Source organism: Arachis hypogaea, chromosome 15, assembly GCF_003086295.3.
Source record: "Arachis hypogaea cultivar Tifrunner chromosome 15, arahy.Tifrunner.gnm2.J5K5, whole genome shotgun sequence".
In the NCBI taxonomy this organism is placed as follows: Eukaryota; Viridiplantae; Streptophyta; class Magnoliopsida; order Fabales; family Fabaceae; genus Arachis; species Arachis hypogaea.
In genome coordinates, this window is record NC_092050.1 from 154,551,040 (window position 1) to 154,565,191 (window position 14,152).

The 14,152-nt window shown below is 32.6% G+C and overlaps 1 protein-coding gene across 2 annotated transcripts; it reads right to left on the reverse strand.

The window, feature by feature from the left end:
- Positions 1-11,116: 11,116 nt before the first annotated feature.
- On the reverse strand, positions 11,117-13,949 carry LOC112751549 (disease resistance protein RPV1). 2 transcript variants are annotated; one of them, XM_025800714.3, is made up of 4 exons: positions 13,370-13,949; positions 12,575-13,168; positions 11,922-12,495; positions 11,117-11,640 (listed from the first exon to the last, which is right to left on the reverse strand). In XM_025800714.3, exons 1-4 carry the CDS (start codon positions 13,861-13,863, stop codon positions 11,554-11,556), a joined length of 1,749 nt encoding a protein of 582 aa, XP_025656499.1. In that variant the 5' UTR covers positions 13,864-13,949; the 3' UTR covers positions 11,117-11,553. The 2 variants fall into 2 exon arrangements, with proteins under 2 accessions (XP_025656499.1, XP_025656500.1); XM_025800715.2 differs by having other exon boundaries at positions 12,575-13,220; positions 13,370-13,706.
- Between the last annotated feature and the right edge of the window lie 203 nt (positions 13,950-14,152).

Sequence of the window (14,152 nt, forward strand, 5' to 3'; positions counted from 1 at the left end):
TACTCCCTTTGAAGATTGAATTTCTTCCCCTTTCAAATTGTCACATGGCTCCCCCTTAATATGTGCTGTTTTTATCAAGGGAAGCACTTAACCTGTAACAATTGGATCAAGCTTCAAGTAACAATGTTATTCAACATATTTTATTTTGAAATGTTGAATGCTTGATTTATGAGCAGAATGTGATGATAATCAAAACTCATTTGTTATCAATAAATTGATTATCTGCTCAAACTTACATATATCAACAGAACACAAAACAGTGTTGTTTCAGAAAATTTCCAAATATTTTTCAGTCCAGATATCAGAGCAATGTCATTCAAAATAAGGAAAATATTTTGAAACATATATTAGCACATCAATAACATGGCAGATGTTTAGATATCACAGTTTTAAAAGAACTGCCAAAAATAAATTTTCAATTCAGCAGGTTTATCAAAAATGAACCAATCAGCCAGAATCAGCCAGTTATCACAACAATATCAAACATCATAATAACCCAATGCCAAATGCAGTTCATACAGCAAGGATCATAATAGAACAAAAATCAGCCAGGCATCACAATATATCAAACATTATAATAAGCCAAATGCCTTCTTTGAACAAGGATAATCATGAATTTTCAATTTGAAAATTTCAACCCTTGTCCCCTGTTTTTCCAGCCCCTGTTTCATTCCAATTTCAATTTTGGAATTTAAATTTCCTCCCCCTTTTGGCATCAAGGGGCATAAAAGACCTGCAACAAGAGACATGAGCAATACATAATATTTATAACAAAGCAGTAATTGTTCAGAGTATCATACGGCAGGGAGTATCAAGTCATGCCTTTACAAAAAACAAAAGAAGGATTGAGCCTATTGTTGCCAATATCAAATAAAAGTAGAGGAATAGTCACTAATCATCAGAAACATTGAACTCAGAACCAGAATCATCTTCAGAATCTCCTGTTCCCATTTCATCATCAAAGGTTTGAATCATGAAACCGACCCTTTCATAGCACTTCTTCCAGGCTTTCTCATTTGCATATGCCAATTTCCGGGCAGCCTTGCTTGACTTTAGCATCAATTTGGACATATTGCGGAATTCACTGAGAGCCTCCCTGATGGATGCCGTGACCTTTGAGGGTTCAGGGTGGCTTTCCAAATCGCTTAGAGAGGGTTCGGAGGCAACAGACTGCTTGCTTTTCTTGTTCGAAACTCCTCCTCCTTTAATCTGTGACACTTTGTTCTCAACAGATTCATTAGACAAATCAACCTTAAAATATTCAAATATACATGTAAGAAACATGCCATAAGGAAGATTAGCCTTTTTTGTGCTTCTTACTGCTTCCCACATGTGTCGTGTCATAATATAAGCAAAAGAAATTGGAGTGGAAGTAATAAGAGCAAAGAGGATGATAGAGTCAGAAACTGTTACTCTATGATGAGAACCACTTTGAGGAGTGATGATATGAGTGATGATACGGTGTAACAGAGAGTTCTCTGGGCCGAGGGATTTGTGAGTTGGGATTAATCCATCAAGCCCGGACAGGTTGGCACAGATGTGTTGCATGACAGTTTGTTGAGTAACTCCCACTTGATCATCCCATTTATCAACCATATAAACCTTTGGTCCCTCATCTTCATACCCAAGATCAGCACCAATGGTTTGAGGGGTGAGGGTTATGTAAACACGCTTGACGTAAGAGTGGATTGACCCACCAATCAAACGCATGTTTGCATAAAATTCCCGGACCAGCCCAGGGTATACCAATTTCTGAATGTGAGTCAGAGGAGTCCATTTCAGAGCATCAAACAGAGACGAAAAGTTCATTCCTTTGGTGGCAAGATTTGGAAGGTTCACCAAGTAAGAGGGGCAGAGATTGCGCTGCAGAAGAACGTCTTTGTGAAATTCATAGAAGGCACATGAGTGGAAGCGAGAAGGATCAAAATGTGAATGAGTTTTGTGGAATTTGTTTTTGAACTCTAGAGATTCCAGATTGGGGGGTTCGCTTGTGTCATGCAGAGCAAAGGTTTTCTGTTTCTTGTGAGAGCTTTTTGCATGAGGGGTAGATCTTTTTGGTGGTGATGGAGGTGGAGTAGTCTGTGATTCTTCTTCATCTTCTTCAACATTTGGTTGCTTGTTCTTCCCCGTCTTGCCTCTCCCTGAGGTTTTCTGAGCAATAACCTTTCGGCGCATGGTTTCGGTTTTCTTGGAGGGAGGTGACTGAGTAGAGGATGAGGTAGAATGGAGATGGATATGTGTATGGGTTGGAGGTGATGAGAAAGGTGGGTTTTTTGGAATGGGGGTTCGGCTACTTCGCCTAACAGCGGTTTTCTTTTTCATGGTGGATGAATGATGGGTTGAATATGAAGGGGTGAGGACCGAATGAGAGGAGGACGAAAGGAGGTTAGAGGTGCAATAAATGAGGATTGGAGAGAGATGATGGGAGGTTAATGACCATAATGGCACGGTTATTATCCAAATGGGAGTTTCAAAAAGTGATAAAGAGGGAGTTTTTCCTTGAATCAAGGGATTTAGTTGGAAGGAAAAGATATGATTTGACAACATGTATCTTCCAACTAGATTTGAAAAGACAATCTAAAAGATTTTGTGATTTTATTTTTCAAGGAAGGAATAACTAACTAAACTGCCATGGTGGGGTCAGAATTTATTAGGTGGGGCCCAGGAGAATTTAAATCTGTGTTGCCTCCCCCTGAACAGAGCTCCTCCATCAAGCTTGCGTTTTTATCTCGTCCAAACAGAATCTGTCTTCACAGAGTGGTTTTGTAAAAATATCAGCAATTTGGTCTTCAGATTTTACAAATTGAATATCAATAGTTCCCTTTTGCACATGTTCTCTTATGAAATGATATTTAATTTCAATGTGCTTTGTTCTAGAGTGCAGAACAGGATTTTTTGAGATGTTTATAGCACTCATATTGTCACAAAATAAGGGTATACTATTGATTTTTAATTTGTAATCTTCTAATTGTGTTTTTAACCAAATTAGTTGAGTGCAACATGCAGATGCGGAAATGTATTCCGCTTCAGCTGTGGATAAAGCCACTGTGGCTTGTTTCTTGCTTGACCACATATTGAGTGAGCTTCCAAGGAAGCAACACATGCCGGACGTGCTTCTTCTATCCACTCTATCTCCCGCATAATCTGCATCACAAAACCCTACTGCACAAAATTCATCAGATTTAGGATACCACAAGCCATAATCACAAGTTCCCTTAATGTATCTAATGATGCGTTTAACAGCCGTAAGATGGGATTCTTTTGGGTGAGATTGAAATCTTGAACATACACCCACACTTTGAACAATATCCGGTCTAGAGGAGGTAAGGTACATGAGTGAACCTATCATTCCCCTATACCTTGTTTCATCCACATCTTGACCATCATCATCCTTTTCAAGTTTTGTGTTGGGATGCATTGGTGTACCCATTGCTTTGGAATTTTCTAGGCCAAACTTTTTGATAAGTTCTTTTTTAGTGTATTCTGTTATATTCTTTAAAAATCCTTGATCAGAAATATAATTTATACACCCTAAAAATCTTTGTAACTGTTTTCTATCTTCTATTTTATTAGGAAATAAATTTATCTTTTCTAAAACATTTGGTTGAAGTTTTATCTTTCCTTGAGTGGATAGAATTAATCCAAGAAACTCTATTTCTTGTTTTGCTATTCTTGCTTTCTTTTTGCTAAGAACTAATCATTTTTCTTTACATCTTTCTAAAACTATTAGTAATTTTTGAAGATGATCTTCTTTATCCTGTTTTGTAAAAATTAGTATATCATCAATGTATACTAAAACAAATTTATTTAATTCTTTTAGATTTTCTTCCATAAATCTTTGATAAATACCTGGGGCTTGTTTTAATCCGAATGGTAATACATTCCATTCATAGAGCAACACACTTGTTGATTCTTTTGTTGGGCAAGTAAAAGCAGTTAATTTCTTTATTTCTTCGTCTAAACGAAGTTGCCAATATCCTGATTTTGCATCAAGAGATGAAAACCAAGTTGCTCCTTTGATCTTTTCTAAAATAGAATCTTTTCTTGGAAGTTTATGAGCATCACCAATGGTTGCTTCATTCATTTTCTTATAATTAATTATCATTCTTCGTTTTTCCCTTTTAATTTCATTATTGTTTTCGACATAAAAGGCTGGAGCCGCATGAGGACTTTTACTTATTCTTATAATTCCTTTTTCTAAAAGATCTTTACATTCTAATGAGAACCCTTCTCGATCTCTTGCAGAATAAGGAATTTTATTTGGAACATTTATCTCTTTTGTAGGATCTTTTAATTTAATACTTACTAATTCTTTATTTGTATTTTTAATATCTAAAGGATTTTCAGCACAAATTTTATCTAAAAGTTCTTCTATCTTTATTTCAAGATTATTTTTTGGAATATTTATCTGAAAGTATAAATTTAAATAACATATTTCTAAAATAGAAAATATTTTAAATTTTAAGATCTTATCTATAGTAGTAGTTGGTATTTTTATACGTTTTGATTTTTGATTTATTGAAGAATCGTGTGGAGCTTTTAAAACTATATATGTTAATTCTTGAATGAATGGATGATATAGCTTTAAAAAGTTATTTCCTATGATAAAATCCATTCCAGAATCTAACATATATATAGATGGAACAATGAACCTATAATTTTGAATAAAAATTTCAGCCATCTCTGCTTTTTGGTCAATTTTATGTATTGATTTTTAGCTATTCTAACTCTTAATGGTTTCTTTAATTTTTTTCCAATCAAGTTTTATATTTGTACTAGCAAAGCATTGTGTTGCTCCAGTATCTATGAAAGCATTTATAAACTTTTCTGTTATTTTTATAGTAATAAATGTGGCATTATTACTCAGTCTCTGAGTCTGTTTCTGAGACATATTCAAAAATATAGTCTAAGTTATCATCGGATTCTTCTAATGGTTCCATGAAACAAGACTTAGCAATTTCTATTTGTTTGGTAAGATCCTTTTTATCCTTCTTTTTTGGACATTCATTTGCATAGTGTCTTTCTTCTTGGCAATACCAACACTTACAATTTTCTTTTTTATTTGGGTAATAGTCATTTTTTTGTCTTTTATTTTTATTGTTATCTCTTTTTCTAAAATACCTCTTTTTTCTTCAGTTTGGATAGTATTTTCTTTTTCTAAATTGATATTTTCTTTTTCTTTGAAAATTTTTATTAAGACCATATTTTTGAGGTATCTCTTCATTATCCTGACAGCAAATTCTAATTATATTTGCAAATCTTTTTTGAGTCACTTCTTGCATACAACGTTCTTTTATTTCCTCTCTTATTGCAGAGGTTGCTCCACCAAAATTATTTTCAATTGTCCCTCTATTTATTTCTCTTATAAATCTTCCCATTATAAATTCATTAGCAGGATATGAAAGTTTTGTTATATACATACTAAGATAATGATTTTTATCTTCTTCTTTTAATTTGTAATAATGTATTCTATATTCACATATATATGACTCCACATTACATAAATCATATATCTGAATATTAGCTAAATGATTTTTTGCTTCTTGATATTCTTTATTATAGACTTCTTGTCTATGATCTATAATATTTTTTCTAAAAAATTCTTTATATAGAATCATCATTATATGTAATATCTTATCATAAGCTGTTGTTTTTGTTGCTAATTCTTCTATTATTTGGTTTTCTATTGATGTCATATAATCTCTTATAGTTCCTTTAGTATGAAACCCTATGTAATTCCAAATATCTCTTCCAGACAATTCACTAAGTTTTGGATTAGTAAAGGCTTCTAATAAGAAGGAATTTAACCAGTTTTCAAAAAAAAAAATTTCATTCTTTTTACAGTCTAAATCGAGCATTCTTTCTCCTTCCATTTCCTGGATTTTAGGAACATATTTTGATGGTATTTTTGTATATTTTGAATCTTTATTTATAAACTCCTTTTTAAAAGCATAATTATCAAAACCTGTTTCCCATTTAAATTGAGATTGATTATCCTTAGATGTTCCAGCTTTATTTTTTACTTGTATTGGAATTGCTGGTTCTTCGTCACTTGAATAATCTAGGATGTGTTCTTTATTTTCTATGTTTTCAGAATTTACTAATTCTTCTTCTATTTGAAATTTCTGTTCCATAATATTATTTTCTTGAGCCATTTTTAATTGTTTAAAAAGCATTGTAACTTCTTCTAATTTGTCTTCAATATTCATAATTTCAATGGTGGTTTTACTTTTAAATCTGTTATGTTGATTATATTTTGAAATTTTTCGTCTTTGGGATTCTCTTTTTCCTTATTTCTTTGAAATTTTATGGATACTAATATTTCTTCAAGCATATCTACTATAGAATTTAATTGTGGGTTAAAAGTATGATAAAGATGTGGGGAATCATTTCCATGGTAACATTTTTTAGAAATTTCGTGTGAAAAATAAGTTTTTTCAGGTTTTTGAAGTCCTTCAATAAAACTTATAGTAAAATAGAGATTTTGAGAAAAATCATTTTGTATTGATTTTAAGAATTCGATGTCATTACAGTTAACATTAGTTAAAATCATTAATTTTTGATCTATTAATTTTGATAATTTAATTATTTCTTCTTTTAAATCTTCTAATTTACTTTTTTCCATTAGGTGACGCTTTTCTTTGTAAAGAATTACGATTTTAAGTGAAAAGTGTGGCTTTAGAATGTGTGGATCAAAACTTGCCACGTAGGCATCTTTATCGTAAAGTTATTTTTGGAAACTTTATGTAAGTGGTGCCCAACTTGAATATATATGTTCACTTCACCGCTAGCTAGAATCATCCTCATCAATAATATCTTCTATATAAGTGTCTTGCTCAAACTTAGCTTCATTGTAACACACATCATCACCACCTTCACCTACTTACAATCTAATTAATTACCTTAGCTTTCAATTTGCAATTGTTTGACAAAAAAAAAATTTACTTAGCTCTCACAAATTTCATCAACAATGAAGGTGAGAATTATTAGACTCTTGGCTGGTTAATATAATAAAGGTCAAGTATATTTTTTTGTCTTGAAATTTGTTAAAAATTTTAAAAATATTTTTAAATTTTATTTTGTCCCAAAATTTGTTAAAAGTTTTTGTTTCTCATTGCTTAACTTGCCAACAGGTTAAAACTGAACATTAAAAATCTGCTGAGTTATTGTAAAAAATTGAGATATTTGAATAGAAGTGGGAAAAGATTACAATAAATTTAGTAATAAGTTTACCTCGTAATTTTAAAGGTTTTGATTCAAGTTAGGTAATTGTGGATAGAATGACGAACTCAACCCACTTTCTTCCAGTGAAAACAACTTTTAGTGCAGCTCGATATACTCAATTTTATGTTGATGAGATAGTTAAATTATATGGAATCCCAGTGTCCATTATTTCAGATCGCCGACCTCAGTTCACCTCTCAATTTTGGAAATCTTTTCAGAAAGCATTAGGAACTCGTCTGGATCTTAGCACAGCTTTTCACCCTCAAACCGATGGACAATCGAAAAGGACGATTCAAACATTGGAAGAGATGTTAAGATGTTGTGTTCTAGATTTTGGTAGAAATTGGGACAGCTATCTACCTTTGATCGAGTTCTCTTATAATAATAGTTATCAAGCCAGCATTCAAGTGACACCTTTTGAGGCTCTTTATGGGAGAAGATGCAGGTCACCTATTGGGTAGTTTGAGGTTGGTGAGATTAAACTTTTGGGGCCAAATTTGGTACAAGATGCAGTTGAGAAGGTTCGCGTAATAAGAGAACGTTTATTAGCAGCTCAGAGTAGGTAGAAGGCTTATGTTGATAACAGAAGGCGTAACTTAGAGTTTTCAGTGGGTGATCAGGTATTTCTTAGAGTGTCGCCTATGAAAGGAGTGATGAGGTTTGAAAAAAGAAGCAAGCTTAGTCCTCGCTACATTGGTCCATTTGAGATATTGGACAGAATAGGTGCAGTTGCTTAATGCTTGGCATTGCCGCCTAAGTTGTCTATGATTCATCCAATCTTTCACGTATCAATGTTGCGCAAATACCTTCCTGACCCATCTCATGTGCTCGCACCACAAGCCATAGAGCTAAAGGAGGATTTATCTTTTGAAGAGGAACCAGTGGCTATAGTTGATCGCCAAGTAAAGAAACTATATTCTAAAGAAATAGCATCTGTGAAAGTTGTTTGGAAGAATTATTCGGTAGAACAAGCAACTTGGGAAGTGGAAAATGCCATGCGTGATAAATATCCGTATTTGTTTGAGTCTGAAGGTAACTATCACACTTATCACCATATGTGAGTTCGAAATTTGGAGACCGAATTTCTTAAGGGAGAGAGAATGTTATAACCGAAAAAAAAAAGGAGGGACTTAGTGAGTCACGTGACTCACCCCCCTCCCCAACCCCAGTTATTTCTTTCTTCCGAAATCCTTCATTCTCTTCTCAATTTCATTTCTTCTCTCTTCCTCTTCTCTCATTCTTTTTCATCCTTTCCATCTTCTCATCTCTTCTTCTTGCAATCACACATTATCATCATTAAACCCACTTTTTTCATTTTACTTCCTTCCCCTTCTCTACTCTATTTTATGCATTCAAATTTCATTTATCACAACTCTAAAATCATGGAGTTTCAACTTAATGAGTGAGAAAGGTATTCAAATTTTGAGTTTCGGTTATTATTAAGACTTTAAGGTAACTCTTTGACTCAATAATTAGTTATATCTCAAATTTTTATCATTCCTATACTTGTGGGTATAGCAAAATCCGAAATTAGGGTTATTAAGTTAGAAAATTTGAGACTTTTGTCAAAGTGAGTAAGATTATGTTAATTGACAATATTAGTAGCTCACAAATATCATTATTGTCATATTTTTAGAATTGTAGAGTTATTGGACATCATTTGGTAGCTCGTTAACGTGCTCAGAGTTGCTTCCGGTTCTTTGGAATCAAGTTGTGAGTGGATATTATGTCTATAATTATTTTTAAGTGTATTATTATCAATATGTAAATTGAATCATTATTTTTAGAATTTAAAAATATTTGATTATTGTGATTTTTGAATTTTTGGAATAAATATTGATTTGTGAAATTTTTAATTTTATAAAAATATACACGAGACGATATTTATATATTTTGTAAAGCATACATGTTTTTTTATTTGACTTTATTGAATTTTAATTAAATTTTAATATGAATTCTTATATATATTTGATTTACTATGGAATTTAGAAATATGTTATAAGCATTAGAGATTTTTATAAGTAATTTAGTTTGGATTTGTTTGGAAGACTCTGACTAGAAAACCGTAATTAATGGCGATTATGATGTTAACTTAAATGCATCTGCCTCAGACCTCAGCTAGCAGGGGCGTTGGTAGCCTAATGTGTAGGCCACACGTTGGATTTGTTATACCGTACGGGCACACTAGAGGAAAAGGCTACCCTTAGAGGTAGAATCGCCCTAAGTGTGTAATATTCGATTTGATTTGACTTTTGGAATGAGAATTCCTATTTCAGTTCATTCCGCTTAATTATTTATCTATTTATTTGTATAATTAATTAATATAAATTCCTCATCTTTAGAAAGAAATATAATTTTCATGGTAAAACTTGTATTGTCTCGTGTGAGTTATAGATGTAATGTTTGCTCACTGAGTTACAAAACTCACCCTATTATATTCTCATATTTTTCTGATATAGGAGTCATTTCAGGTTCCATTCCACCAGCCCCTCAGTAGATTTTAGTCATTTCGGTGAGTCCTTCTTCTTTCCAAGGGTTAAGTAATTATGTAATGGAACATTTGCTCAAAATCTAGATTATGTCAATGGTCCATATGTCACAGGCAGGATTCTTATGTGGGTTATGTTATTTTGAATCCCGAACTGTTTAGATAGTAATTATGATTTGGTTATGTAAGTCTTATAGATTTAACTATGTACTTTAGTTATCAACTTAATATATATGATGCGTATTTTGACATGTTTGGTTGTGGATATGATTGGACTATGTTGTTATTGTCTTTGGAAATGAATGTTTATTGTTGATACAGGAAGGTAATATTTATGTTAGTAAAATTCTAGGAATAGAAGAGATTCTGTCCGTTTTTCTAAAAATTTAGTCGTTTGGCTTGTTGAGGGACTTGTCCTTTGAGTGCCACTCATGGTTTGATTTGGGCCATGACAATTATATTAACAAATAAGTTAGTAAATAATTAAATAATTAATTCTAAAATTATTTTTTATAATTATAAAAATATAACTTACATGAATATATACACATTAGAGGTGATATTTAAATTCATAATAATGATAACAAATGTTAAAGAATATTAGAATCTCACAGGGTGGTGATAGAAAAAATGAATTATAACTCAACAATATAAATCATTGCATGTTATAAGATGCTTAAAATAAGGAAATGAAAATTAAAATTACTAGGAAAGATATTTAAAAAATTAATTCATATTTAAAAAATTATTAGAAGTAGTAATTGCTAGCTTAAAAAGCTAACGTTTGAACTAATTCAAGTAGTTCTTCAATGTTATTTTATTTTATTTTAATATTTTTATATTAGTTTTATCCAATAAAAATATAATTTATTTGTACTTATTAAAATAATTGATAATATAGATATAAAAAACTTTAATTTTGGAATAAAAATTAATAAAGATATAATTATGTTATGTGCATGCAAAAAAAAAGTTACTCGCATAAAATACCTATTAAAATACAAAATAAATATTGAGAACGAAACAACATAAGTATTTATACGAAAATATATAGTGGTTGGATTTTTAATTTTTTATGTATATATAATATTTTTAATAAAAAAATATTAGGCATTGTATAAATAAAATAATTACATGTTTTAAAATTTTCATAGATTTATTACAATGTATATTTTTATGTGATTAAATTTTTATTATTTAAAAAAATAATTTTCTATTTATATTCATAATTATTTTATATATTTATTAATCACTGTTGCACAGTTCTCGCTAGTTAATAATAGTGTTGGAAAACATTTTGGCTTGTTTCATCATAAATTTCCAAATTTAAGAAAGTGTATGTTTTGCTCCTTTTGTATCCGTGTCTCTCAGAACAAACAGTTCATTGTCCAATGAAAAAAGAAATGAAAAATACACCAGTGTCACTAAAAAACTTGTATAGTACATGATATGCTTCTATAAATAGTTAAATACACTACAGTATAATTACATTACAGTACTGGTAAAACTCTTTGGTAACCACCCTATTTTGGTGAAAATGAACCTGAAAAATGCTAAGACTCTCCAGAGAATTGTTCTCCAAGTCATTACCACTATGCTTCAATATTAGCTTAGCATTCGGTTCTTCAAATCATCCCTTTCAACTGTCAAACACTTCTTTTTATCTATTAGGCTCTTGGGACTTCTTGTTTACCACTATCTATTCTTTCTGGAAAACTAGTATGACAAAGGCTGGATTTTCATTGAAACCTATGACTTCTGTATTTGATTCAGCTTGAATAACAGAAGCTTGTTTGCTCCTTCAAAGACTAATATCTTCAGAACCTAGAGGCTTTAAGGGATCATTGACTTGTTCTTGGAAAATGATTTTTTTCACCCAGTTGATCTCCGTTGTCTTTTCCATCTGATGCAGTAGAGATATTTGATTCCTGAGAAGAGAAAATGGGATGATAAGATAAAAGATTAATAATTTCAAATGTCTTGTTTGCTAAAAAGTTCAAATTCTAAGTATCTTTTAAATTTCTATATTGTGGATCCTTTATAATGATCCAATGAAAATTTCCACTCTTATATACTTCTACCAAACAACACAATTCCAAAATCAATGGAAGTCTACAAGCAGAAGTTACTTTACAATTTAAGATAATCAAGTTACTTTGATTAAAATGGTCAGTTTAAAAATCATACTTAGCAATTCAAGGGTATTTACCGAATTTGAGTTCTCCATCTCATAGATTCTTTCAATCCCATGGCTCTCTAGTAAATATTTGTCCCTTGTCGTAACAATGACTCTAGTTCCACGGCCAAACCAATCAGGTTTTCCAGCAAGAGCTTGTAATTGCTCTGGTTTGTCAACATCATCTAGAATCAAAAGGATCCTCTTTTGTTGGAGCCAGTGCTTTATTGTTGAAATTCCTTGATCAAAACTTGTTGATTTGAGATTCTTCCTTTCGAATACATTAGAAAGAAGCATATTTTGAAGATACACTAAGCCATGCTTATATGAATTTTCTCTCACATTTTCAAGAAAACATATACTTTCAAAACCGTTAGCAATCAAATTATAAATTGCATGAGCTATTGTTGTTTTGCCTGATCCACCATTTCCATGAATCCCTACCATGTGGACTCCATCATAGCCATCAGAGAATATAAGCGATTTTACTTCTGAAACTTGAGACTCTAGTCCAATTGGATAGTCAGCAACGTGTAAAGCAACTCGTTTAATCTCCCTTGACACCACTTCAACAATCTTCCCAATTAACTCGTGTTCATATTTTTTCCTGCTCAATATACAAGACAACAGTGAAATTTTATTCTTGGACTAATAAAATAACAGTGAAACAAGACATGGAAAGGTACCCATCGAAAACAAAGCCAGTAAAATTAGCTGCTCGATGCAAAGCCCGCTTCCATTTTTCGACTTTCGACAGGTCGTCCTTGAACTTCTCCTCATGTTTAGCTATTGCTGCCCCAAAACTACCTGTCTGTCGTCGGACGTCACTATGATATACATCATAGAAAACGGGCAAAATGAACTGGCCATCAGACTCTTGGCACTCTAAGATCTTGACAAGTTCATCTAAGCAGTAAGTAGAATCAGCATAGTTCTCAGAGAACACAATGATGGCAATCCTGGAGCCTTGAATTGCCTGAATAAGTGTTCTTGATATATCATTCCCTCTGTGAAGGCCTACATCATCCATGAAGGTGTGGATTTTGTTGTCGCGGAGAGCTTTGAAGAGACTGCCAGTGAAACAATAGCGAGTATCACAGCCTCTGAAGCTGAGAAACACATGGTATTGGTATTGCCTTGGGAAAGAAAACGATGACAACGCTTTCACATGAGACTCTGCTCTGACTGGATAATCAGCAACAACAGGTACGCTGTCCTCTTTAATGATCGCCAACACCTGTTTAGCGATCCTCTCAATAAATTCGTATTCAAATTCATCCCTGCACAGTATAAGAGCGCCTCGTCTTTCAATCATGCCAATGCACAAAAGGCCTGTTATATAATTGAAACTTTATGTAAAGTTGATAATCGAAAGCCGTGAGATAAAAATTTAGTCAAATCATTTAAATTATTTAACGGCTCTTAAGTATCACCTTCACGTGAAGATGACTGTTTGAGTTTTCACCTAAATTGATTCATACCCTTTGTAATGCAAGCCGGAGAAGTTGGCTGCGTCACGCAGAGCGGCTCTCCAAATTGGCGCTTTATCCTTGAACCGCTCCTCGTGCACCGCCATTGCTTTCTCATAACTACCTCTCTGATGCCGCACGTCGCCGGGATCCACCAAATAGAAAATCGGCAAAATAAACTGGCCACAGCGTTGAGAGCACTCCAAGAGCTTGACAAGTTCCCTCAACAAGAAATCGGTGTCAGCATAATGCTCCGAGAACACAATAATGGCAATCCTGGAGCTTTCAATTGCTCTAGCAAATGTTTGTTGGATTTTATTGCCACTGATAAGATCCTCAAGATCCATGAAGGTACGGATTCCCTTCTCACAAAATGCTTTGTGGAGATAGCCAGTGAAACCGTAGCGAGTTTCAGGGCCTCTGAAGCTGAGGAACACATCGAATTCCCACTCGCTGTCCCTGAAGGAAGGAAAAGAAGAAGAGTGGAAAGCTTGCGGAGTAGCCATGGAAGCTAGCTAGCTGTTAGTGTGAGAACCATGGTCGATCATACAAATATTTAAAAAAGAAGACCATGGTCGATCATTACAAGAGAAATGATTTAAAACAGAATTAAATAAGTATTTATGGAAACTACTTTCACATTTCCCATTAACCATGGGTCAATCCTCACCTCATGTCTATCAAAATTCGAAAATATTTGATAAAAAAAAAAATATTAATAAAAAAACAGACAAATAATTAATAAATATTAAATAAGATAAATTTTAACTATTTTTTTTTGTCTTTAATATTATT

Excerpts from the sequence above, each read along its gene's own strand:
- LOC112751549 (XM_025800714.3), bottom strand. The coding sequence starts at position 13,863 with ATGGCTACTCCGCAAGCTTTCCACTCTTCTTCTTTTCCTTCCTTCAGG. Across the intron at positions 13,169-13,369 it reads TCCGGCTTGCATTACAAAGG|GGATGAATTTGAATACGAAT; the intron begins GTATGAATCAAT and ends TATACTGTGCAG. Across the intron at positions 11,641-11,921 it reads AGATGGAGAACTCAAATTCG|GAATCAAATATCTCTACTGC; the intron begins GTAAATACCCTT and ends TTCTCTTCTCAG.